General features: G+C 34.9%; 1 protein-coding gene across 1 annotated transcript; it reads left to right on the forward strand.

Moving 5' to 3' along the window:
* Positions 1-3480: 3480 nt before the first annotated feature.
* Positions 3481-23965, forward strand: LOC110686963. Its single transcript, XM_021863587.1, has 17 exons — positions 3481-3707; positions 3793-3856; positions 5587-5695; positions 6858-6920; positions 7208-7311; positions 12087-12153; positions 12270-12341; positions 16653-16814; positions 18273-18346; positions 18457-18554; positions 18839-18946; positions 19592-19689; positions 20185-20322; positions 20495-20542; positions 21218-21332; positions 22516-22613; positions 23663-23965. Exons 1-17 carry the CDS (start codon positions 3638-3640, stop codon positions 23747-23749), a joined length of 1575 nt encoding a protein of 524 aa, XP_021719279.1. The 5' UTR covers positions 3481-3637; the 3' UTR covers positions 23750-23965.
* Positions 23966-26623: the final 2658 nt, after the last annotated feature.

Here is a 26623-nt window from a genome sequence, read left to right on the forward strand (position 1 = left end):
TTTAAGATAATTTGTTGTTAATTTATTTTAATGTCAAATGATAATACGTATTAAGTAATAACGTGTTGAAAATTATTGAACTTTTATTTTGTGGAAACCAAATGTTGATTATAAAACTAAATTATGTTTAAAATTAATAGTAAAAAAATTGTGCACAAAGATACTACGAGTAGTATATAGCTTGATCAATTTCTTAGGATTAATTATAGAAATCTAAAATTAGTTCACGATGTAAAATTTTTTTGATGAATGTTCATTTTAATTTACATAAAAGTTCATTTATATACTTCCTTATGTTCGTATTTCATGCAACTTCGGTAAATAATTTGTGAGATATAATAAATTTCAAATTAAAGTACAAATAATATGAACTGGAAGTAGTATTAAATTTTATTATATGTTCATATTTTTACCGAAAGATGTTAAAAATAACACAAAACACTATGGTAACCCACATCCTACAAAATAGACAACTAGCTAGTAGTATAAATATAATGCTCATATTAAAAATGCAAAATGTTCATAAACAAAAACCTAAATGTTCAATAAGATATCCCAAGAATAGAATAAAGTAGGTAGATTAGGATTGATTATCTTTAGGGGAAGTAGTGCCTAAAATGTCGCTTTGTGACTTATCTTCATAAGAATAACCAAACAGGTATCTTAAGAAGAAATTGGGTAATTCATTTTCAAAATTATTTATGTTCATTTGCATAATGATAAATGTTCATTTTCATATTGAGACATGATCATTTTCATAATAATGATAAATGTTCAATCATTTTCACATGTTATGAACAATTGAACATGTATATGATAATTTCAGCTGTAATCAATATTTTTTCCATAAACATCTGTCATTCCTCTCAATTACTTTCAATAATGAGAATAAAAATATACATTTATACATTTTTTCTTCTATAATAATGCTTTGCCATTAAATGGTCGATTATAAATAATTATATGTTCATTTACAACCATTAAAAAAAATACGTTCATTTTAAAATTATTATATGTTCAATAATAAAAATTTTACGAGTATGCTCTTTATAAAAAATGAAAAATAATTATGTACTTCTCCTTAAAACCAAAAGTAAGTTTCATCATCAATTGTGGTTTAAATTTCATTTTTTTCCCCTTCTCAATCCTTTGCATTTCCCTCCTCTAAAACCACAAGATTTATTAGTAATAATTTATATTTTGTTTATTACCATCTTTAAAAAAGAAACCGATCACATATTGCTCATTCATCATAGATATTTAGTAGAGCTCTAGTTCCTTTGTATAAAATATTGATACATATGCAATCTTGCTCTAGTGATGTTAGAGGGAATACTGATTTATGGCCATTCACTTATTAATAAATAAATGTTCATTTAGATTGTGATTTATGATCATATTTACATCCATAAATGTTCATTATTGTATTGAGAGTTGTTTATAATTGTTTATAGCATGTCATACTTGTTCTGATTTATTTTTTGATATTTTATTTTATAGAATTATTAATTAAAGAAGCTAAAACTGACACAAATACTATGCTAAGCTCAAAATTTTCAAGGAAAATGTGTGAGAACATTAGATTAAGGGTGCAACAAGAATGATAGTTTTATATTATAAAATGTATTTAATTTTAAACTATGTATGTACAATTGACAAGTATGTTCCCTTTTACACTTAAAAACACAATTATAAATAACGAAAATTTCACCAAATGCCACTGACAAATTTAAAAATTCACCAAATGCCATCGCACTTTTCAGAATTCACCAAATGCCACTCAGTTTTTAAATAATTTACCGAGTGCCATTAATGACTACCAGAGGCTTAATCATGACACATGACAATCGATTATTGGTTTAAAAAATATAAATAAAATAAAATTAAAATAACTCTAATTCCTAACCCAACCCAACCCAACCCCACCACCGTAACACCTGCCTAAGCCAACCGACGACCCAAAGCCAACCGCCGGAACTCCTTGACCTCCTGCAGGAACCCTCTAACCTTCCGTCGGAACCCGCCGGAACCCCTGACGTCCCGCTGGAACCCCTTGACCCCATCAAAACCGTCGACTCCTCTTAATCCCCCGAAAAACCACCGCAACCATTTCACGCTATGCCCAAAACTCTGCCTACTCGACTCCAGCACCCACACACTGACCCACAAAACGCTGTTTACCCGACGACCTTGCGCTGATGCCCACCCCAACCCCCGCAACCACCTCACGCACCAACACGACGCATCACATAGCCACCACAACCGACCATGGAAATTCAGAATAGAACCCGACTGTGGAAACCCTTCACCCTCAAACGACCGAAATCAACCATGGAATTCTACAATGGTCGATTTCTATGGTCGATTTCATCGTTTCAAGGGTGGAGGATAGGAGGAGTGGTTTTGCGTGGTGGTTGGAAAACGCTGGGTGTTTAAATCAAAGCTTATGTTGGTGGTATTTGGGGTCGGGGCTGGTTGTGTGGGTGGTTTTGGGAGTCGGCGGTGGGTCAGGTGGAGTACTTAAGGGCCGATCGACCGTTTTTTTGGTGGTTAAGGGGGTGGCCGGCTGTTTTCCGGCGAGAAAAGGGGAGGGGGCTAGGGTTTGGCGGTGGTGGGAAGGTGGCTAGGAAAATATTGTTTTTATTTTATTTTTTATTTTTTTATTTTAATTTTATGAATTAAAATAAATAGACTAATCATATCATGGCATGTGTCATGATTAGACCCTAATGACTAACGGAGTTAACGACCGTTAGTCATTAATGGCACTTGGTAAATTATTTAAAAGCTGAGTGGCATTTGGTGAATTATGAAAAGTCCGATGACATTTGGTGAATTTTTAAATTTGTTAGTGGCATTTGGTGAAATAGCCGTATAAATAATATTTAGAATAACTTCATTATTGTGATTGAGTTATTATTAACTTTATTATTGTGATTGAGTCAATAATATTCAATCAAAATAGTGTGTAAATTAACCAAATAATAAATTGTAATTTAAAAACACATTTTAGAATCACAAATACAAAAAATAAATTAATTTAGATGTTATATTATGTATTAACACAATTGAACATGTATGGATACAAAATTGAACATTTACTACCATGGAAATGAACATTTTATAGATGATGACTTGAAACTGAAAACAACACGATGACATCATCATGACAGAAAGGGGGCGCAGGCAGTGCTACCTACATAGGAATGTAGGTAAAAATTTATATGGGCCAGGTATAGGGCGAGGTGGAGCGGGTCTACTCTAACATCAATACCCGCCCCATTCACCATGGGAGGTACACATTTTATACCCATTCCGCCCATCATCCGTTAAACCACTACAATCGCTAATGCTAAGTATTGATGTCTCGTGATCTGACTACAAGATTCGGCTCTATTCAGCTCACTTCAGTTCAGTTCAACTCAACTCAATTTACTTCAATAAATTAGAAACGGCCCTAACTCTCAAACCATACAAAGAAGGCCAAAGCCCAAAGGCATCTCCCTATAGCACGTGTCAAGTCACTCCCAAGTGTCACCCCAACCTTAACGTTTTCTTCCACCGCAATCCAACGTTTTTTTTTTTCTAACACTTTGTTTCGAACCCCAGTTTTTGCTCTCCTCTAGCTTGTGCAACAATGAAGGAACTTTCAGCAGCAGAAACAAACCAACTTCTTGAAGCAGCAACTGATTTCGCCTTTTATCCTGGTAATTTCTGCTTTCTATAATTTTGCTCCTAAATTGTTTTGTTTATTTTTTGCGTCTAATTACAAATTTCGAAATTTGAATGCAGGTATACTCAACGAAGCTTCAGTGAAGGAATTTCTTGATCGTTTTCCTCTTCCATTCATCATTAAGTAAGAATTAATAACTAAATTCCTTGTTCCTTTTCTTAATTTATCGATTTTCGGGTGAATTTTTTTATTTTAATTCTTAATTTTTTGGTTATAATTTTTTTATTTTAATTCTTAATTTTTTGGTTGAATTTCATTATTTTAATTCTTAATTTTTTGGTTATAATTCCTTTTCTTAATTCCTTTTCTTAATTTAACACGTGTTTGACGTATAATTAATAATTAGTGATGTGAAAATTTGCTTATTTACTTAATTAAGATAAATTTGGATGAAACTTTTGATATGAAATACGAAGTAATTGTTTTATTACTAAAACTTAAAAGGAAAAAAAGAATGAGGGTAGAATTGTGAAAAAAGATAAAGGAATTTAGATACGTATATATACATGAAGATTGTAGGATATGAAATGACATATTGGTTTAAGTTATACTACCTCTATTACATATCATTTGCAACAATTAGACATTTTTCCTCTCTAGTTTATGTCAAATCGTTGCAAATAATATGTAACGGAGGTAGTATTTTAAGTCTATTGGTTGAAAAGACAATTTTTATATAATTCAATTCATATGTTTATGTGATATATATTAATTGGTTCAACTTTATTTTATTATGATGGAAATGAAACACTTCATTTTCTTAATTGAATTTGCTAGTTATAGAATGTATTAAAACTTAAACAAAAAGATCAAAAGGGGTGACATGTGTCATATGTGGTAGTGAGTGAGTTGTGATGACACGTGTCATATGAAAAATTATGGTTTGTGTTTTTAAATACTAAGTATAGATTTCTTGGTAATCAAGCAATTATGCCTTAAAAAATTAAAAATCAGAAGAGGGTAAAATTATGTATTTGCTCTTTGGATTTTTTTAGTTTAAGTTATATAGCCATTACAGCTTATACTCGGGAATGATAAATTTGTTTATGAATATTATTATGTTTTACAATGTAATGAAATATACCATTGTTAGGTTTGTTTTGAAAAAGTACTTTATTTTTTTATGTAAGTTGTCATTTATTTGGTTTTGCTGAATGCTAATAATTTAAGAGAATGATGGTGTAAATATTGATGCTCGTATCGTAAGATCATATAAGCTTAACTTTGGATGGAGTTATGGAGGGATAACTCTTATTTGATGTTGGCCCTGTAACAGCTTGAATTTCGTTCTGTCGGATTTTTGAAGTTCTCCCTTTTGTTTTTTCCTTTTGGATTTGTGAGAAGAATAGCGTGTTGACTGTTGAGCTGATTGTTGAAAGTTTCTTTGACGAAGTTTATTCACTAATTACTACAATATTTGGTATGAATTTGGAGCTAAGGTGAGGGACTGAGGGGGCATAGGAAAATAAAATTGAATTAGTTATACATAAATTCTTACAGCCATCGATAGGATGTAGGTGATTTGGAATAAAGGGTTGAACTTGTGATTAAGATTAGGATATGCTGTAGGGTGATGAGTGTGTATGTATGTGTGTTTCTGTATAGGTTGAATATTGTGGGGACTTTCCTGTTTAAGTAGTTTTAGCAAATCTGACCTAAGGTGTCCAAATTGAATTGTTTATAACCGTACATCTTTTACTTGTCAAAATGGTGGTGATGAAAGACACTTGATCTGTTAGATGAACCGGAGTCTATTTTATGTTTCTATATAATTATCTTATTGATCTATTCTTCTGATAGGGGCAATAGCTTTTCCATGTAGGCTCATTAATATTATTTCCGTCTCAATGCAGTGCCTTGCAGACTAAAGCGGTGGTGCCTGGATTGGAAAATGCCTTGGTTAATTGTCTAGAAAGAATATTTAGAACAAAATATGGTTCCTCTCTTATCCCGCAATATATGGTACGTGTGCATTAAAAATCATCATGTGCATGCAACAAGACTTCCCAACTTTGTAGGGAATTTTTTACAATTACATGCTAAATATAGAAATTTAGACTTGATTCTTGTTGCCAGCCCTTGAGAGGATCAGCTCTGGCTTCAGGCCTTGCTAGCAGGAATAGCCACTCCTTGTATAAAACAAAAATGGACAAACAAGATATTTAGGTAATGCAGAGAAAGATGCAACAGGAATTTGGGTACTTGGCACTTCAAAAAATAAATCGAAGCCTTGGAAAAGTGGCATTGTGCATCTTCTTCCATTTTTCAGACTTTGGTTTCATTCTAATTGTTTTTAATTCACTTGGATATTCCTCTTAGGGAGAGATTAAGTTCTTTTAACTAAGCATAGGCTTGAGTAATTCAAGTTTATCTGTTGTGGCAGCTGGCAAGTATTAGTGCAATTTTTTTTGGAATTTGTTTTTTTTCGGGGAGCTTTCTTCTTACCAAACCTTGGTGGGACCAGCCCATTTTTTTAAAACTCAGGCCTGTTAACATCACTAGGACTATCCAGTTGGGATGAAGGCTTAAAGGGGGGAGTGGGGCTCCCTACCCGTCTTTACAAAAATCCGCTTATATCTCTGAAGAAATTATGGTAAATTGAGGTGATACCGGTATAGATACAAATCCTCGGAAAATTACTATGTGAACTAGGCATTCAAAGAAAAACTCGTGGCTTTTCTAGAAACAAAGTTCTCCCTTAATTTTGTTACCTGTTACTCCCTCTATCCCCAATTGTTTGCCCCAAACCATAAATTCACTTTATTAAGGCTTTGGGCAAAAAATGATGCACATAGGCTGTCACAAATATCAATGAGGAGAGAGATAGACAGAGTGCAAGTGGGAAAACATGCCAAAAGTAGTATGGGGCAATCTTTTGGGGACACCTTAAAAAGGAAAGTGGACTAGTGGAGCAAACAATTAGGGACAGAGTTAGTACTTGTTTGGAACTACAAAATTAGTGTGAATTATCCATGAGTCTGTTCTTCAACATTGATCTTAGAACTTGATCGTGTAATAAGCTCAAGCTGTTTTTGTTATCCTTGATTCATTGCTTGGTAATTTTTGTACTTAATAGCTCTTTAGGCATCCTTATTTACACTTAATATGACTCCTTTTACTGCAGTCTTTATTGCAAGTCGGTCTACAAGCAGATTCTGAAGCAGTTAGATGTTTGACTTGCAAAATAGTATGTAAACCTCCACTTCCCCTCCCCCCTCCCTTCTTCAATTCTAAAGCAGACTCTTTTTTTTTGCTGTTTGGCTGCTGTCTGTTAGTATATGTGGAAAACAAAAATTTGGAACTAGCTGTGTTTGCAGGATGAAATTTTGAAAAAATTGGAATAACTTAGGCACTAATATATAATCTTTTATTATAATCTTTATCTCTGTGGTGGTGTCTAAATTTTCTTAGGATTGTTTTTATTTCAAGTATACTTTTTCTATCAATGAATGTTGCTCCTCGATTTTCATGCAGGTCTCTTTTCTTTTTGAGGATTTAAATGACAAATCTGTCCACCCATCTCAGTTGATAATTACATACAATATATATCCCCTGCTACTTCTTTGCCTTGTTAATGGGTAAGCTATCTATATATGGTTATAGCAATTGTTATTGCCACCTGTATTTCTGTGTTGGAAATTTACTCATTTATACTGAGATGCGTGGAAAATATACTTATAGATTAGATGAGATGTAGCCAAAATGGTATGGATGATAGCTCTAGCTATATGTGCAAAGTTAGCATGCGCAGAAAAGGCTTGGTTATTTCCAAAGTTAGGAATCCATATACTTGTGAGGTGTGACAGAGTTATTCTAACTCGTTTAATTTGAAAGAAAACAGTTTAATCTTGGAGTTAAAAGGGGCAACCTAGAAACCTATGCTCACTGGGAAAGTGTAATTTTCTGAATTGCTAGTCCACTTGGCATAGTTGTTCCCATCTTATCTTATCGTGTTTTGTCATAGAGATTAGTGTTTCTTTAATGTTATTATGGTACCTTCTTCATTTACGCTGGGCTTAGTAGTAGTTTAAGTAAACTGGAGATTGCTAATCCTTGTTTTGAAAATATTTTGTGCATCTTCATATAGTTGATAGTGGGTAACCAAGTAGCTATTTTTCTGATATGACTCCCTCATGCCTATGAATCGGAAATCATCTCCAGCTTTAAGCAGGGAATTTAAGGACATTAAGGGAATTATTTGGTATTATTTGTTGTCACTTAACTTTTGTTGAGCTATGTGGCTATGCCTTATTTTGGTTACCTTGGTATCATTGCACTAGTGGCTATAACTTAAATCCCTAGACATGGAAGACTAGCTTTGCGTTATTGTTTACAATAATACGGTTATATATTCTCCTAAAAATATAAAGTATTATTAAGGGTGGATTTTCCTTACCTTAAAAAAAGGTTTTGGGTCTAATAAGTTTTGAGAAGTTCTTATCAAGTCATTTAAATTCCATTTAGTTTAATTCAGTCCAGTAAGTTTAAATTAGGTCTTACAACTTTAAATCAAGTTCCTATATATTAATATGGAATATTATTATATTCATACTACCTTTGTTTTTTTTAGTTGACACATTCTGTTTACGGATTTTTTTTTTTTAGTTGACATGTTTCTATTTTAGGCATATTTTCTATTGTGAATGGTCAATTTTACCCTTATTCTTAGTCTCTCTCCTCCCTCATATTAGACTAATCTCTTTCCTCTCTCACACCTGACCCATAAACAGATCACCCACATTGCACCTCATTCCTCACCACCACCACCACTACTCGATCGCCTCTTTCTCTCACCTCCTTCCACCGCATCATACCACGACCATCACCGCTGGATATAACCTCCTCTTTTGCCTCAACACTATAGAACCCTTGTCAACACCACCATCACTACTAGTCGGTAGGACTAGTAATTTCATCCCCGCATGACAAAGTGTAGATATAGGGTTTTTATTTTTTATTTATTTATTTTTTTTTTGTTAAAAAAAAAATAATTACTGAAACATTGATTGCAACATCAATTTTTTCATCCTTTGTCGTAGTCTACTTTTTCGATTTGAGATCTTAAGGTAGTAGCAGTGACGAAGTGACGAATTGATGATTGGGACTTGAGGTTGTAAATGCTATTGGATCTTATGTGATTTTGTGGGCTTTATGTGATGAAGATGGTGACGAATGTATGGGTGGTGCCGAAAAAGTACATCAAGGTGGTGGTGGAGTAGAATTCATTGATATAGGTGGGACGGGCTGATGGTAGCTCACAAGGCTGGTCAGTAGATGGAGGAAGGAAAGAGGAGATTAAGTAGGGGTATTATTGTCTTTCACATGTTTATCTCACTTTTCTAAAAGTGTGTGTCTAAATTAAATGTGTCATCCAATCAATTCTAATACTATTTTTATTTTTTTTTATCTCTAATAGTTATGTCTCCCAAGTACCATATGATATTTGTAGCTACTGGTACCACTAGTGCATACTCTTTTTTAATTTTCAGTACTATTTAATTATTCAAGTAACATAAGAAAATCCTTTTTGTTTGACCTTTTTTTTAGTGTACACATTTGACTGTCAGTATATTCCAATTCTGTATTATTAAAATTACAAACAGTTTCTATTTTGAAACTACACAGTGAGACAAACTAAACAAGATCACACATTAATATGTTTTTGCTTATATTTTTTAGGAAAATTTGTCAAAAACAACCTTTTAAAGTGTCCACTTTATTTAAAACAACCTTTTAAATTTTTTTTTTGCAATTTCAGACCACATTATAATTTTTTTTTTATCAAAGACAACCAAATGCTACTTTCCGGCGTTTGACTCTATTTGTCCCGATGTTAACCACTAGTGTGCAACGCACATGAACTCGTATATTGCTTAATACACCAATTTTCACTCCAATTCACTCGTACTAAAAGAGGGATGAAAGAGAAGCAGAGGTTTTAATAGGAGTTAATTGGAGGAAAAAGGGGTGTATTAAGCAATGTAGGAGGTCACGTGACTCGCACACTCTGGTCAACATCGGCAAAAATTGAGTCAACGCCGGAAAGTAACATTTGGTTATCTTTGATAAAAAAATTTTATAATGTGGTCTTAAATTGCAAAAAAAAATTTAAAAGGTTGTTTTAAATAAAGTGGACACTTTAAAAGGTTGTTTTTGACAAATTTTCCTATTTTTTAATTACAAAAATTTCAAGATTAAGTTTATTCTCTCTTTGAGTTGAAATTTTAATATGAAACAAACAAAAGTTTTTTTTTTTTTTCTTTTTTCTTTGACCACTTACTGTGGATGTGTTGTTTCAGAAAGCTTTGAAAAAGATGGGTGGGTGTAAGAAAAAGTAAGAGAGGGTATGTAGAAATGTGTGTGGGTTTAAGATAAAGTGAAGTAGAGAGTTCAAAAAGATAGGTGGGCATAAGATAAAGTAAGAGATATAGTGTGGAAATGTGTAAATATTGTGGAAGAGTGGTATATTGGTAAAATAATGTGCCAAAAATGGAATATAAGTAAAGAAGTAGAATAAAAATAAAAACAAACATACAACTATAAACAAAGGGTGAGTGGAACAAAAAAGGAATAAAAACCATAATGGAGGTTTTGACAATTCCACTTTGGGTGCACGAGGATTACAAAATTGTTCCATTTTGGGTGCCTTATGGTTTACAAGGTTGTTTCATATATCTCACCCTAATATTATTGTCAATATTTTTGTCACACAATGATGTAGCACACACAAATTTTCTGTATGATAAATCTCTTTTAATTAACACTTAAATCAGGGTTTTAAAGCCCTTTCCTCTCCCTCTTTTTTCTTCGAATTTTTTTGCTATTTATGACCATTTTCCTTTAATTTATTATTATTTTTTGTTATTTTAATTTTGTATAAAGCAAATTGTTTCTTTGGTAAAGATTTATGTGAGATCGAAAAAGAAGTTAATCCTTAGAATACAATAATATGAAACCACTGCTATAACAAATTGATTTACCGAAGAAGTCCGTAAAACTAAGTGATATGAAATAGGGATGGAGAATGCTCTATTTGCATTGATAGTAGCGCTGCAAATTAGAAGTTCTATTTGATTCAATTTATTTTATTTAATTCAATTGTTATGTGTTTGTTAAATTTGAATCTTGCCGTATAGTTTTTATAAAAACAAATATATAAAATTAATAAAACATAGTGACCGTAAATTAAAACTGTTAACTTAATGATCTGGTGAGAAGCATGATTGTGTTGAGATTGTTCTTTTTGTTGTTTGCTGAGTGATATGCTTGGTGTAGCTAACCTGTCATTTCGAGGCCTATGCTTCACAATATAGTTGTTGTTAATGGATGCTGCTAAGCCTACTATAATGCTGTAGTAGAGGCTCTTTATTACAGCTTGCTTTTATTTATTTTTGTTCTTTATTCAAAACTATCTCCCATAATGATGGGCAATTTAGGAGGAGTACTTCTTTTGCTTTTCGTTTGTTTTTAGATGGCCTCATATTCTATATTCTATTCACCTTTTTACTTCTCCTTTTACTCATTCTTTGATGGGAAGCATCAATGAATTTTTATTCCTAACTCGTACTTCCTCTGTTTCGGAATAGATTCATCATTTCCCTAAAACAAAACTATTATAATGGATGCATCATTTCCCTAAAACAAGACTATTTTAATAGTTGAACCCTATCCTTAAAACATATCATAGTAATTGCACCATCTCTTTATTTGGTTAACCTTTATTTGGTTAACATGTCTGAATTACCTTATTTATTCCGCCCCAAAACATTAAAGTACCCTATCACCCATATGCTTACTAAAATTATAATAGTTGCACCATTTCACATGCTTTTTAATTTCCCTCCCTTGTGCCAAAAGTAGGAATGACAACAGGTCGTTGGATTCGGCTCGGATTATGCAAATCTTACTCCGATCTGACTAAAAATCCCACTATCCGACTCCTACTTTCAATTTTATTTTGACCCAATTCAATAGTATCCAAATGTATAATCAATCTATGTCAAAGACGTATAAATCCATAAGATGAATAATAAAATATATATAAGTACATTAAAAGTTAGTCGGATCATTATTTCTCGGATTCGGCTCGGTTTTTTTTTTTTTTTCTTCAATTGGACTTGACCCGAACTTAATTTCCATCCCTAGCTAAAAGGAAATAGTGTTACTATTCCAAAACAGAGGTAATATTTTATAAGAAAAATTAAGGATTAGTCCTCTGTAAGACCTCTATGTTATGATAATCTGAAGTGAGAAAGCTCTCTCAAACCCTACCTTTTTTTAGAAATTAAACTCTTACAGATGTAAGGACATTGCACTGTTTCATTCAACATACTTTCTTTTTTGTGATCTTCAGTGATGAACGTGTGGCAGCTGCTTCGATGGATGCTATCAAGAGTATTGCTTCTTCTTCAGAAGGAATTGTAAGAAATTGACTATAAGTTCATTTTAGCTTATAATATCTATAATGTATGGGTATTGTATTGTGTTTTATCATTTATCATATGGTCTGTTGTATTAACCAAGAAGTACCATACAGGCCACTATATTTCCAGCTGAGAGCAGTGAAGCTACAGACCTTAAGCATCTGGCTGCCAAATGTTCTTCGCTGGTAATGAAGCTATTATTTTACTTTTTTTCTCTTTGTTCATTCGACAGAGTGTATACTATAATGTTTTCCTTTAGTAAAACCAAATGCTTTCTACCTTGTGCGGAAAAATGTTCGATGGAGTGTATTTTTCTTCTCCTTTCACTCCCCATAAGTAAATTCATAGTAATTTATCTTGTACTCTTTGTTTATTGTTAGCATATATATATATATTAGACCTGATCAATGGGCCGGGCCAGGTTCGGGTCGGGCCGAGGCATAAAAATAGCCCATTTCTCGGGCCGGGTCGGGCCTAGCTTTGGGCCAAAAATTTCATGCCCAAACCCGCCCCAAAATGGACGGGCCGCGCGGGCTTTTTGGGCCATTTCAGGCCGGCCCAAAAATGAACTAAAATAGCTTAAAAATGCATTCCCAAGCCCGCCCAAAAATTAAAAATTCGGGTTGGGCCGGCCCAACCCGATTTCGGGCCGGAAAATGCTGCCCAAAACTGGGCCGGGCCAGCGGGCCGGGCTTGTTTTGATCAGCTCATATATATCGCATGAATTACTTATCCAACAAGAGACTTTCGATTCTCTTGGGCACATAGTTTTAGGGGAGTGTTTGTGGTGGGGTTTTGTTAAATATAAGTGAACCAAAAAAAAAGTGGGAATTTTCTATTTAATTCAGTTGTGGTGAGACTGTGAGAGAAAGAGGGGGGGGGGGGGGCTGTAATGCTTTACAGAAGTAGAGAGGAAATGAATGTAAAGAAATTGAGGAAAAGTAAAATATCATTATATTATGTACACCCAAGTCAAGAGAAATGGGAAGTATTTGTGGTAAAATTATTTAAAGAGAAATGAGAAGTTTTGTTGTGGGGTGTAGGGAGTTTTATCAGAAGGCAACTTTGTGGGTGTCTCAGTCTGTCTTACATCTTTCTTGCCAGATTGAGTAATTAGCTTCCTTATAATTGGCAGGATCTAACCTTCTCATAGTATAGACAATGGCACCAAGAATGGCTCTATTGATGATCGAAAAAAATTAAATAAAGAATTCAATTTATGGCCTAGACATAAATCAAAGAGCATGCAATCATGCATAGCTAAACTATGCATATTGAGGACACCATGGGTAGAAATATTGGGAATTTCATACTTCTTAGGAACATGCTAAAATATGGTGCTATATTATCGTATTACGCATATGCTAAAAGCTTACTTAGAGTGTATATATGAGAAAGCTGGGTGGTTCCTATCAAGGAGTTCTACTCCAATATCTTGAAAATTTCATTTAAAATCATTAAGGTACACTTATCAAGACGACCTCACTGGTAATTTGGGGTTTGATTGTTATATGCTAAATATAAATTTATATATGAGAAACGAATAAATAAATAGAAGTAGCCAAAAATCAGAGTTAGATGGTTCAACTCTTGAGGATTCTATGCTCTATCTCGTGAAAATTCCACATTAAATTTAAGGCTTCAAACAAAATCTTGATTCTATCACTTGAAAAAAGAGGACCTTGCTAATTATTATTATTACCACTAACTTGATGAGAACTATTATATCCAATTCCAAATACACCATTTGTCCTACTGATTTAAATATAAATCTTATCTAACCCAAATTACATAAAAGAGTCTCCCTGAATTTCTTTGCTGATAGAGGCATTGATATATTCCTATCTGTGAAGTTTTGAGCTCATATGGATCATAAGTTTAATATGAGAAATGAACCTTTAAGATTCAAGAACAAGAAGGAAATATATCTCACAGGGTTCTATTTTATATCTCAACCCATGACCAATATGAGTCTATAGTTGTTTTTGTAACTCCTAAAACGTCTTCATAGTGGATTTCTTCCACGATTCATTTCAGAAGATATTCTGATGTACAACAAATAATGTAAGAGTCTTTGTATTTTTTACAGTCGCAAAATTTGCTGCGAAGACACTAATTATGGCTGAGTGCAACAGCAAAACCTAACGCGGGTGCACCAGCTGCCGCAACCTGTGGACAAGGGTGAAAGGAGTGAAATACATGATGATGAAGAAAAATGGTTCGTTGGAATTTAGTGAATCTTTAATACTTTTTTTTTTTTAAAAAAACTTTTCCATTGTCCCAACTCCTCTGGTCCTTGCTTTCCTCTCCTTTCGTTCGTCATTTCTAACTCCCCGCTTTCCACCGTTGTTCATCAGCCCTATTCTTCATCGTCAAGCAAAAAATTTGCTATTTCACATGTTTTTTCTCAATCTTGTTGATTATGATAATTAACCAAATTTAGGGCCTGTTCACTTCACCTTAAAAAAATAATATTCAATAAAAATAATTTCAGTTCAGTAAAAATAAGTTCAGTTCAGTAAAAATAATTTTAGTTCAATAAAATTCAGTAATTTTAAAGAAGAAATATAGCTAAAAATTAGTAAAAATATTTCAGCTCAACAAAAATAATTACGGTTCAGTAAAATTAATTTCAGTTTAGTAAAAATAATTTAAGTTCAGCAAAAATAATTTCAGGTCTATAAAAATAATTTCAATTCAGCAAAAATGAGGTGAAGTGAACGGGGCCTTAATGTAATTTGCAACTCATAAACATTTCCCTGCATAAGATTTGGAATTTCTAAAATAAAAGGTTATCATTCTGTCTCTTTCAGTTCATTTTCTCTTCTGTTTCCCAAAAAAAAAAAGAAAAAGAAAAAAGTTCATCTTCTATTTAGACTCCATGGAAGACAACCACAAACACCACTTTCAGCTAACAAAATAAAGCAACCCATGAACCCTTTTAATATTTGAAGATTGAAACACATATGTGACAAGAATCAATATATTGTCTATCTGTTCTCAAAGAATTTTGAGCAGCCGGCAAAGGTATGACAAAAAGTCAACGACCCAACCAAATCTTTACCATTAACGAACTCTGTCAAGTAAACATTTTGCACATGAAAAGATCAATTTCCTTCAAAATTTTATATTTATCAACTCATTCACTTGACCTATTCTCCATTTTAAACGATTTTTACCAATTTTTTTAGTTACAATTTCAGTAAAAGTTTCTGTAATGTTCTTAATCAATAGGTTTTAGTTTATTAGCTAATGGTGTATATTTAAGTTCAATTCAACCTTAAAATCGTTAATGGTGGGATTTAAAAGGCATCTAGTATTTAATATTTCCGTACTCTGGTGGAAACTTGATTCTCCAGTCTCATTTATGTAGATTGTGCTGTTGGGTGCATCCTTATTAGATTGTGTTACTGGTCGCACCTTGGCTATATTTGGTGTTGTTGCGGCCAATTTTGCCTTTCATTTTTGGAATGTTTTTTCCCAAAATGAATTGTTTTTTCATATCTATTGTTGCACCATGAGTCTGTTATACTACATAATCATGTATCTATCCATGGGGACTTGTTTACGAGTGAGTGTGTTAACATCCATGATCATGCCAACTTGTCAAATTAAGCTAATGACCTAATGCTAATATGCTATATAAGCTTACAAAAAATAACTGAAACTATATTATGACATAAGCTAATGCTCTTGTGTCAGTTTTCATTGAAATATCTCACTGAAATGAACTTTGATATGTGTATTGAAGTGGAGAATGAACTCTGGAAATTTTGCGTTATTAGATTGTGTTACTGGTGGCACCTTGGCTATATTTGGTGTAAAGAACCTTTAAATTGAATAACATCAGAAGCAGTGACTGAAAGTAGTAGCTGTGTTTTGAATATTTTTGGAGTGTATAGAAGGAGTTTAGTAAAGAGTCAATATTATGAAAAAAGCAAGCTGGATCCCAGCGAGTAAGCTGTTCTATCTACTAGTTCGTGGTGTTCAGTAATTATTAGATTTTAAAAATACATTAAGTTCAAGCAACTTTTTCTTAATGTGCTAATGAAGAGTAAATTTGCTTGAAGTTAATTACAGACTTATTATTCCAGATATCACTAGTATAAACTTTATGCCTACATTTGAAACAAACCTTTATATGTTGGTATTATATGCCAACATAATCTTTCAGCTTTGCAGAATTTGCACTCATTTGCGAATTTATTCCTTCCTTTTCCTGATTTAGTCCAAAACTAAGACATTAGCCTAGGATAAATCTCAAATTGTATATATTTATTTGTTGATAAATTTTATCTGTAAATTCTCTAAGGGAAAATGTATATAAATTTTTATAAATTTTAATCGATGTATCCATGCATCCTAATATTTGAGAATTGACACTTATCTGTTCCCATTTCCATGCCCATTTAATTATTTATTTTTTATGCTACTTAATCAGAGAGCTGTAATATTTTGAATTGTTTCAGTCAATTTATACAACATTCATGTGACAGGGGCGTGTACGAATTCTTTCTTTAATAGTGAAGCTGTTCTCAGTCTCTCGTGCTGTCGCAGAAGTAATTGCTAGCTTGAATTTACTTGGTTTAATAGAGGCAGAAGTGAGGAAAACTGATGACACACTTGCAACACTAAATGCTCTGGAGCTCTTATTTGAGGTGCTTATATGATCTGATTTTACCCCACTCTTTTATATATATATGTTGTTATGCATGATATGCTTGATTTACAGAATGCATGTCACATATGTGCTTATGCAGCCACAACAACTGGTTGAGAAAAATTTCAAACTTATATGTAGTAACTTCTGTTTACACTTGACACCTAAAAGGGTTATGAACCTTTTTTTTTTCCCTCTACATGCCAACAGGATCAGGATTTTTTGCGTTGAAAAGCTTTATCTTAATTTTAGATTGTAGCCAATTGATACCGGATTCGTATTTTAAGCACATGCTGACCTAGAACAAGGCATTATTTTTCTAATGTAGCGACATAACTTATTGATTTCTTAGATTTAACTCTGACATTCAATTGTGTTTGTCTTTAAACCATCCCTTATCAGAGATTCATAGGTTGTTTCTGCTGTTATTATTAGATATTATTAAGTAGAAACCTTAAGTGGGAGGTGCAGCTTTGATTTGGTATTGAATAGAGGCATTTGTTTTACATATTGTATTTATACTTAGGAAGGGGCTATGCGATTGACTTAAATATAAAAGCTGTTTATCCTTTCAGATTCTCATATTGCAATTGTGTTTGGCACCTGTCCCTAATATGTGAAATACATCATAGAAAGCATCAATCCTTTGCATTTAAGATGGTTCAACTGTTCAAGTCCGGTTATCTACCCATGAACTTTTCCAATACAATGCTATTTGAGAGTATCCTTTTCTATTTAAAGGTTCTGTAGACTGTAGCTTCCTTGAAAGAAATCTGTCCATGGTCTTTACTCTTCCCTTCCATGGAAGGCAATAACTCCGCATTATTTTTTCAATGGATGGCAGTCAAAGAGAATATCCCAGCTAAATCTGCTCTTTAAGATGGAAGTTTTTACATTGCAAACCATTGGGTCCTTTCTCGTTGGTCCTTGTGTCCTTTCTCTTTGGCTCTCATCTATAGCCTTGTTTTGGTGAGTTGGTTCAGTCTTGTACTGTCAAAGATGTTCTAGTAGCTTGGGAAAAAGAATGAAGAAAGATTTATCTTGTTGAGGTGTGGAAGATTTGCTTGATTTTGAGAATTTTGTATAGCTTGAGAATTTCAAGTCACTGAGAAACACTCGGCGTTCCTTGATTTTGTAGATAAATTGCTTCATGGTAGCTTGAGGTCCTTCCCTCATTATGTATATGTGGTGACGGTATTGTGGCATCTTAAAGATGCAAAAGCACTCCCTTTATCATATTTTTGTATCATTTGTCATATAGTGCTGTAATTAACTTGCTGCTGGTAGTTAAGGTCAAGTAATGAATTTTATATCTTCACTTGAAGCTTCAGATTTTCTTCCCTGTAAATTACTGCTTGGAGCTTCTAATTTTCCTCTCATTTGTTACTAATTTTAAGTTCTTAGCAAAAGGTTCCCTCTTTTATTGATTTGTTCTTTTTGAATTTGATGTTTGAAGATAGCAGAAAGTGAACATGCATCAGAATTCTTACCCAAAACCAGTCTTCTTCAAATTCTTGGCAGTATTATAAGGTATTCACTAATCAGTGAGAGAGCTTTTTCTTTTTTATATAATTATTTTTAAAGTTTTATTAATTTTATTTTATACTACGTATATATTTTTTTCTTGTGTAACTTTACAGAAATGCTTCTTTGGAGTCAATGTTAAGATCAAGAGCAGTGGTGATCAGTGGAAGAATGCTTTCCAGAGAAAACATATTTACGTTCATTGATGAAACCAGTGAGGCTTCTTCCTGTTCCTTCATGAGTTTTTATTCAGTTGTGAATTGTGATGCTTATTTAAATGGTGACTACTTTCTATGCATGTGGAGAAGTGCAACATGTTGTATTGTTGTGTTCATGTCTAGAAATCTTTCAGGCATATGTTGGTAGGACATAACCCATGTGATTCAAATTCCAGCATCGTGATTCATAACTACCAGAAGTAAAAGAGGGTGGGAGAGAGATGCAGGCTGGTTTTCTTCAAGCATCTTCTTCTTACTGATTTTGTTTTTGCTTGTTCAGGTGCTCTTGCAATTTTGTCAGATATTATCGGGAGGCTCACTTCACCTGAAACCATAGATGACAATGAATGTGAATCAGCGATTGAAACAGTTGGTCTAATCGGCTCATGTAAGTAGCTTGTCAATTTTATTGTGGCTCGCATACTTGACAATTCAGCAATTATTTGGAATTAACTGTGCTTTGGTTTCGAAAGAATGATAAGACATTCAGATAAATATTTCTGTTGCGCGTGATTGACTTGTAGGCTTATATGAAACAGACTAATCAAGTAATCATTGCCTGGCCTATTTAGATTTTCCTTTCCATGCTGACTTGTAATTTGTATTTGATGAACAGCTCTGAAAATTGTTAATCAAAATAAATAAGATTGTTGAGCTGAGCTTGGGTTTATGTATGTATTGAGATTAGGCCATTGTAGAGCGTATCAGTGACAAACCAACTGGTATAAATAGCCACATCCATTATGTGGAATTGCGGGATTTGTGTTGAACCTAATAGTCTCTGCAATCAATATTAATCTCTGAAATTATTGCATTGAAATATATTATCTGGATTAGCAAACTGTTAAAAAAATGTTATGATTGATTATTGTTCATTCTGTGGTGACAATCCGAGCTTGAAGGATCCCCATTACTAAACCCTTCACACACACACATACATACATATTCTGTTCATATGACACAACTGGAAGGTTTGATATGGCCCCTACACTAAATTAAGATATTAACTTTATCTTATGGCTTATGTTTTCAGCTAAATCAGGAGCGGAGTTTTTACTCTTAAGATCTCTTGAAGCTGCAAGATTTCTTGGTCAAGCTGCTTTTGACAGGCATAAAGGTGGTAAGCAGCTGGTGAGCACTTCCAAAAAGTTGTGTTGTTACTAGAAGTTTTTTTTTTCTTCATTATGGATAGTTCATCAGAGATTAAATTGAAGTGGAATCTGTTTCCCTTGTTTTATGCTTAAATCTACATTTGTGCGGCAAGTAAAATTTTGTTAGAGAGATTTAGGAAAGTGGGCTTAGGAAAATGGAAAAGCATAAGTGATGTTCATTTTTTGGTCAATGAGTTCCAGTAAAAAATGTGTAAACTTTATTTACTTACTGTAGTTTCATGACTCTTGTCATTAATATAGGGGGTGCTTGCTTGACTTGTCAAAGTATCACTCCTCAGCATACGTCAAGATATAAACTAAAAATATTCCACTACTTGCTTAATGGCTGGACCATTGTTCATCATTGAATTAATTTCTTCTTGGATGCTCTCAGCTTTGAGACTCTTATTGTTGAGTGATCTGTCAGTTCTTTTTGTAAGAGTTATTGGTAATAGTTTTATATTGTCCAACACAGGCTGCACTTCATGCTTTTGGGGACATTGTTGGTGCTAGCAGATCTGAAGACAGAATATTGCTAAAAGGGGAAGCTGAAGAGATCCTTCGTCGCTTGATTTATGAAATCGCGTCCAAGACTTCAAAATTGACACCATCAGTAAGTTATCTCTTGAGCTTTTCTATATAAAAGAATATTCTGCTAGGTGCGTCCATGCTGGTAATTGAAACAAAGTTGTATGGGAAAAATTTTCGATTCTGCACTAAATATTCTATGCTCATATTCAGTTGTGTCCTTGTCTAATTGAAGGGTTTTTTTTTTTTCCTTGCAGGGGCTGTTCTTGTCAGTTCTCCAGCAAGATTCAGAAATGCGTTTGGCAGTAAGTGGAAAAATCTTCTTTTAGGTTCTTTACAATTATATTCCTTCGGAACCTACACATGCAATGCCTCAGCTACACTTGTATTTTAGTTAACATTAAATTCTGATTTACTATATTTATCCTGTTTTGTTTAGTCATTGAAGATGGTTTACCGTTTGCATTTTAGAATTAAAGCTGGAACTGAATCCACTTGTTGAGAACCAGGAAAAAAAAATTGTGAATAACCAGGCCTGTTAAAGGGGATTCATTTGCACTTTTACTCGTAGAAAATATGTACTATTTGATCTGATGAATGAATGACTTTTAAATTTAAAGCGACACCAAATGTACAATAGTTGAAGTTGCTTTTTTTCTTACTTAGTTACAACGGGAAATAAATACTATGTAATATACTATTTTATTGGAAATCAGTTCGTTCATTCTCTTTTTCTTAGCACACTTTTATTTAAAAAGACAAAGACCTCATAAGTAGTGCTGAAGGAAGGCTGGGTATTAAAATGGGAAAGGGGAAATTCAAGTTTACAAGGGAATCACTTTGGTTGGAGACCATTCTGATTGCTATAATTACTTTCATTTCATGGTTTATCTGCTCAACTTCTGCATATCAAGTTTATATGCTCCTATTTTGCTTTGATTCTGTTTGCCCTTGATTTGATTGTTCTGCCTTCTTTTCAGGGTTATAGGTTGATATCCAGTTTGGTGGGTCGTCAATGGTGCTTGATGGAAGTCTGCTCAAGGCAAGAGATCATAAGTATTGTTACTGATGCTTACATGGAAACCACTAAAATAGGTTTGTTCAGCTCATAGTATATTCAGCCTTTTCTTCTTTTCTCTCTCTTTTTTAAACGTTTTCATCTTTTTTGCTCCTAAATGATCTGCAATAAGATAAGCATCAGGTCTTATTCGATCTGGCTCTAATTGTAGTTTGATTAGGTCTCAAATCTCTGGTTATCCTGAAAGAGCTCTCATGTAATACCCCCCTTGTCATCCTAGCTCTTAATTCAGGCTGTTATCATGGTTTTCCTTATCTTTATGGTTGGGCGATTATTTTTTCACAATTTCCTCGGTTGTGCCTACATTGACATGATGGTGCTCAACAATACACATTAGTAGAACCTGTGATTTTAAAGGAATACTTCACTTAACAAGGTGGTTAGCCTCCAAGTAGCTAATGTATATTCTTTAGAGTAGCCCCTAATTACTGAGATCATTTGATTGGAAGTTGTATGTATAAGAAAATCTCTAAAAGCCAGTTTGGCTAATTCCCGGTATCTGGGGTTGAGGTTGGGTATCAAGTTTATGGGATGCTCATACCAGATTCCAGTTGTTTGGTTGATATGAAAAATCATACATGCTCACTGCAGTCATATCTGATTCAAGGGGTGATGAACCTGCTGCTGCTGCTGCTGGTGGTAAGTGTATTTATGGTGGTTAGAGGAGGTGATGAGAGTTGTGGCCTGTGCATGTGAATTGTAAATCTTGGCTCTATAGGTAAGGCTTTGCTTAAACCGACCTTCCCCAGGTTTGAGGTATGTAGTTTGAATTCTGAGTGGGAGCAGGACAGAATTAAGGAGGATTGGGGTATTCATTTAGGGTGTTATATATTGATTACTAACCCATACCTGATTTCAGAATTGAGTAAATCACATGCCCCCTATGTTCCATTAAGCCAGAAATTATATGCATCCAAGCTCTTTGTATTGTGGAGTGATCAGTGCATTGTGCCTTTGCCTTGCCTGGTTGGTTTTCAAGCAGTGCATTGTGCCTTTGCCTTGCCTTGCCTGATTGGTTGTCAAGAAATGTTCTTAAGAAGCATCTACACTAACCACAAAGCATTTGTGATTCATTGTTGCTTAGCAGCTATGGGATTGTCGTCATTCAGCTCACCATCAATATTATCACCTTCTTTATCATCATTACTATTACCGTCATCATCTAGACATCAAATTTTTCTCTTTTTTTTTTTTTTGCAGGCATGGAGGCTAAATATAACTGCTGCTTCGCAATTCAGAAGGCTCTTGCTAATACAAACCCTAAGAGTGATTCTGCACTTGCTGCTATATCTAGGAAGGTATTATATTTGACACCTTATTAATTTGTATGCATGTACTGAGATTCCACCCTCCACTTTAAGGTGTCCATATCTTCCCCATCGAACTTTCCTCTGTGTCTCAAGGATCTTTTATCTCCCCACTTGCATAACCACCCTCATCAATAAATAGTTTCAATTATATTGTATCATCATGTACAGAGTAATATGCAATTAGATGAAACTATTTCTTTTCCAAATTTTTGTTTCCTATTACTATTAGGCTATTAGGACAACCTAATGGGGCTAACATCTACCTTCTTTCCTAATTCCTTTCCTTTTTACCTGTTGAGCTAAATGGCCCTTTACAGATACTGTATTAAAATCATGATGGATGTCAACCAATACCGTTGTCAATTTGCATGTTTCATGGTTGACACATCAGCTCTAGAAAAATGCAGTTACTGTCTCCGTAGCTCTTATATTTGCCAATCTATGAAGTTGGCTTAATGCTACCAACACCAAACTAATACTTTGTACATGGATGTTCTCTTAGAACAGAGTTCTAGGGTGGCTGTGCTATTTAGTTATGAAAATTCTAATGTAGTCTTATGACTTTTGACTATCATAATTTATTAAGATGGACGGCGGAGATTATTTGTTTTTTGATTTATTTTTAATTTTAATTTTAATTAAAATTAATTTTCTAATTTTTTATGTATTTTTTTTATTTCCATTCGAAAATATTAAAGAATAATTTTTGAAAGATAAAATTATATATTTAAAATAATTAAAAAAATTATTTTTAATTAAAATTACAAATTAAAAATAATAAAAAAACAAACAATCTGAACCGTCCATTTTAAAAATTCTGGTAGTCAAAAGTTATAAGACTACCTTAGAATAATCAATTTAGTTAAGGATAAAGTTGCATGAAAATCTTACAGAGCTTTAGGTTGTAATTCTTGTAAATAATAGTAAAATATATACGAAGTTTTTATTTATTTATTTAATGTAAGTGGGTAATGTCTGGACTAATTACTCATTCTTGTGGACTCTTGTATTGTTTTCTGTTTTTTTTTTTTTACCAGCTGCAGGAAGCTGTTAAACGGGGTCCTTTCCTGGCAGAAAAGAATCGTGATGCACAACCAACTGTTACTACTGATCAAAGATTTTAGATTTCTATCACTACATAGGAGGTGCTTGTTATGACTTCATTTATGCAGCAACAAAATGAAGTCATAGGAGAGGGTTTGTAATAAAAAGAGAATTAATGTTTGGGAAATTCTCTTTGGTAAAACTATAGTTTTTATTTTTCTCAGTGGTAAATTGTAAAATTTTTTATGATTCTTGATAAACTTCAATTAGTTATAATTTTTCAATGGTAAACTTAATGAAAAATTTTAGTTAACTCTCAACCATGGTTAACATTTTTTAAAAATAAAAAAAAATTAAAATTTCTAAAATATCCTCACTTAGTACACTTAAAACACTCAAATTCCTGAATTGCCTTCAATCATCAAGATCATCATCTTCATTCTCCCTTCTTTCTTCCTCCTCACCTTTCTCAATCGTACCCAATTGCCACCTTCGCTAAAAGCCAGTTACCTTTCCCTGCCCCCACCACGCCGGGCCCACGCCCAACCTTTCCCTCACCGTGCGTCGGCCTCCTTTACCCTTGCCGCATCACTTAAAACACTCAAATTCCTAAATTGCCCTCAATCATCAAGATCATCATCTTCATCCTCCCTTCTTTCTTCCTTCTCACCTTTCTCAATCGTACCCAATTGCCACCTTCGCTAAAAGCCATCTACCTTTCTTCCCTCACCGTGCGTCGGCCTCCTTTACCCTTGCCGCATCTCTCCTTCCCCTTGAACCACCACCGTACCCCCTCCCCAAACAATCCCTCAAATCCTTGATCAATCTTGTTTTGGGTGTTTAAGTCCCTCGGGAGAGTTACGTCACAAAGTCTAGTCCGACGTGAGCTGTACTTGCAAAATAACGGAGACTCTGGGTGGTTGGAGCTCCGCCTCCGATGGTCAAGTTAGTAATTTGAATAGGAGTAAAAAGGTGCGGAAATTTAGGAGGGGATATGCTCGGATTCCAAGCTCGAGATGTCTCTATCAAAGAGTAAAGGTGTGTAATAAATGGTATAACGTGTCTCCAAAAGGAGGAAATCTCCCTATTTATAGGGTCCTCGGGAATTGTTCCCATGATTAGGTCATCAAGCCCTAATCATTGGTGGGCTACGCCGCATTGCGAATTTATCGGGATTTGGGCCATGAAGGCCGCCTTTTTCCCATTTCCTTGGGAGGACACGTGTCAAACATTGATTGGTCCTATATGGACTAACCCTAAGGTGACACGTGTCACTCTTTGACTGGACCACGTGTCAGGGTAAAATTACCCCAAACATTTGCCCCTCACAGATGTGACGTGACATCTGACGTGGCATTTGTGACAGGTGTCACTCTTCCATTGGGGGTGATTTTACCGCCAATTTTTTTACTGTTCACCTTATGCGGAAATTACGGGGGTACCCCTGAATTTACCCCCTATATGTAGCCGTTTACCCTCACTTTTTGTACGTTTTACAAAAATTTAAGAGAGATAAACTTTTTTAGAGAGAGAGTCTGCTTTCACGTCTGAGTCAAGCGCAAGCAATCAAGCTCGTTTCCGCCTGCCCCAGACGATTCCGCCTAACCTTCAGTCATCAACTTTTTAAAGATACCGCCTCTGTCTCTCTCAGCTCTTTTCCTTTCCCGCTTGTATATACTCTTTGCAATAAATGGAGGCATCACCAAAACACACGGCACGCTTAGGTTAGAGTCCAACCGGTCACTTGGTACGGCTGAGTCTAGGACTGGGAGTGCCGCCTCGGGGTGTTGGGACCACCCTTATGCTTGGAATCCGACCGTCTATGTGTCTGTGCAGGATACAATGGCTCGGACAATGCAGACGGCATGAGATCCCAATTATAGGAGCGAGGGCTCAGGCGGGCAACCGCATGAGGGGGAGACGTCAGGTAGGGAAAACCAGACGGCTGCTGAGAGGTCTCCCCCGGGTGCCCCCTCAACCCCTAGGGATTCATTCCTTGATGAGTGCGATCAGGGAGACGGTGAGGAGGCCGTCTCTATGTCGTGCTCGCAAGATGAGCACTCATCCGGGGAAAGCTCCGCCTCTAGCTCCGAGAGCAGTGACGAGCCTATGTCAACGCTTGAAGATAGTGAGGTGGAGGAGAGGAAAAAATGGAGTGAGAAGGATGATCCCTTCCAAATCCACGTCTCTGCCAAAGATAGGGCAAACATGGATAGAGACTTGGAGAACTTCAAGCTCATGCGCCCCCTAGCCGGCAATTATACCATCCGGGTTCCTCTTGCAGATGGAACCGTCTCTTGGAAAGACGACGAGAGGAACGCCAACGCCTACGCCTACTTTGGGTGTTATGAGGCGGTGTTCCTGGTTGGGCTCAGATATCCACTTCACGGGGCGTTGAAGGCAATTTTGAGAGGCTATGACCTGGAAGTCTGGCAACTTACCCCCCAATTTTTGGGCTAACATTCTGGGGTACGTTGCCGCCTGTGAGTTCCAAGGGATGCATCCCGGCTGGGAGGCCTTTGCCCACATGCATTACTTAAGTCGAAACCCAGGCGGCTGGAGGGCGTGGTATACACTGACCACCTTCCCTCAGTATATGATGACCTTGGACAAGGTGTCCAAGTTCGACGGCTGGAAGCACCGCTTCTACTTGCTTTCTGCGCCCAACCAGCGTGAAAATTTTGAACTGCGCCGGTACAATAAGAAGCCCGACCTTCTGGGTCGGAAGTGTTGTCTTCCTCGGATTCCAGAAGAAGATTACGACAAAATAATTGAGACCAACTTTTTTGGTCTTGAAGATGCTACCCTGTCAACCGGGGAAAAAATAAAGGTTCCAAAGAACTGGATTCCAAAAAGCGCCTGGTTCAGAGACGAGGCCTTTTCATCCTCCTGTGGGCTCAGCACAATGTTCACCAAACGTATGTGCCTGACCTTAAGACCGTCTAGGGTACTTT

Source organism: Chenopodium quinoa, unplaced genomic scaffold (assembly GCF_001683475.1).
Source record: "Chenopodium quinoa cultivar QQ74 unplaced genomic scaffold, ASM168347v1, whole genome shotgun sequence".
Lineage (NCBI taxonomy): Eukaryota > Viridiplantae > Streptophyta > Magnoliopsida > Caryophyllales > Amaranthaceae > Chenopodium > Chenopodium quinoa.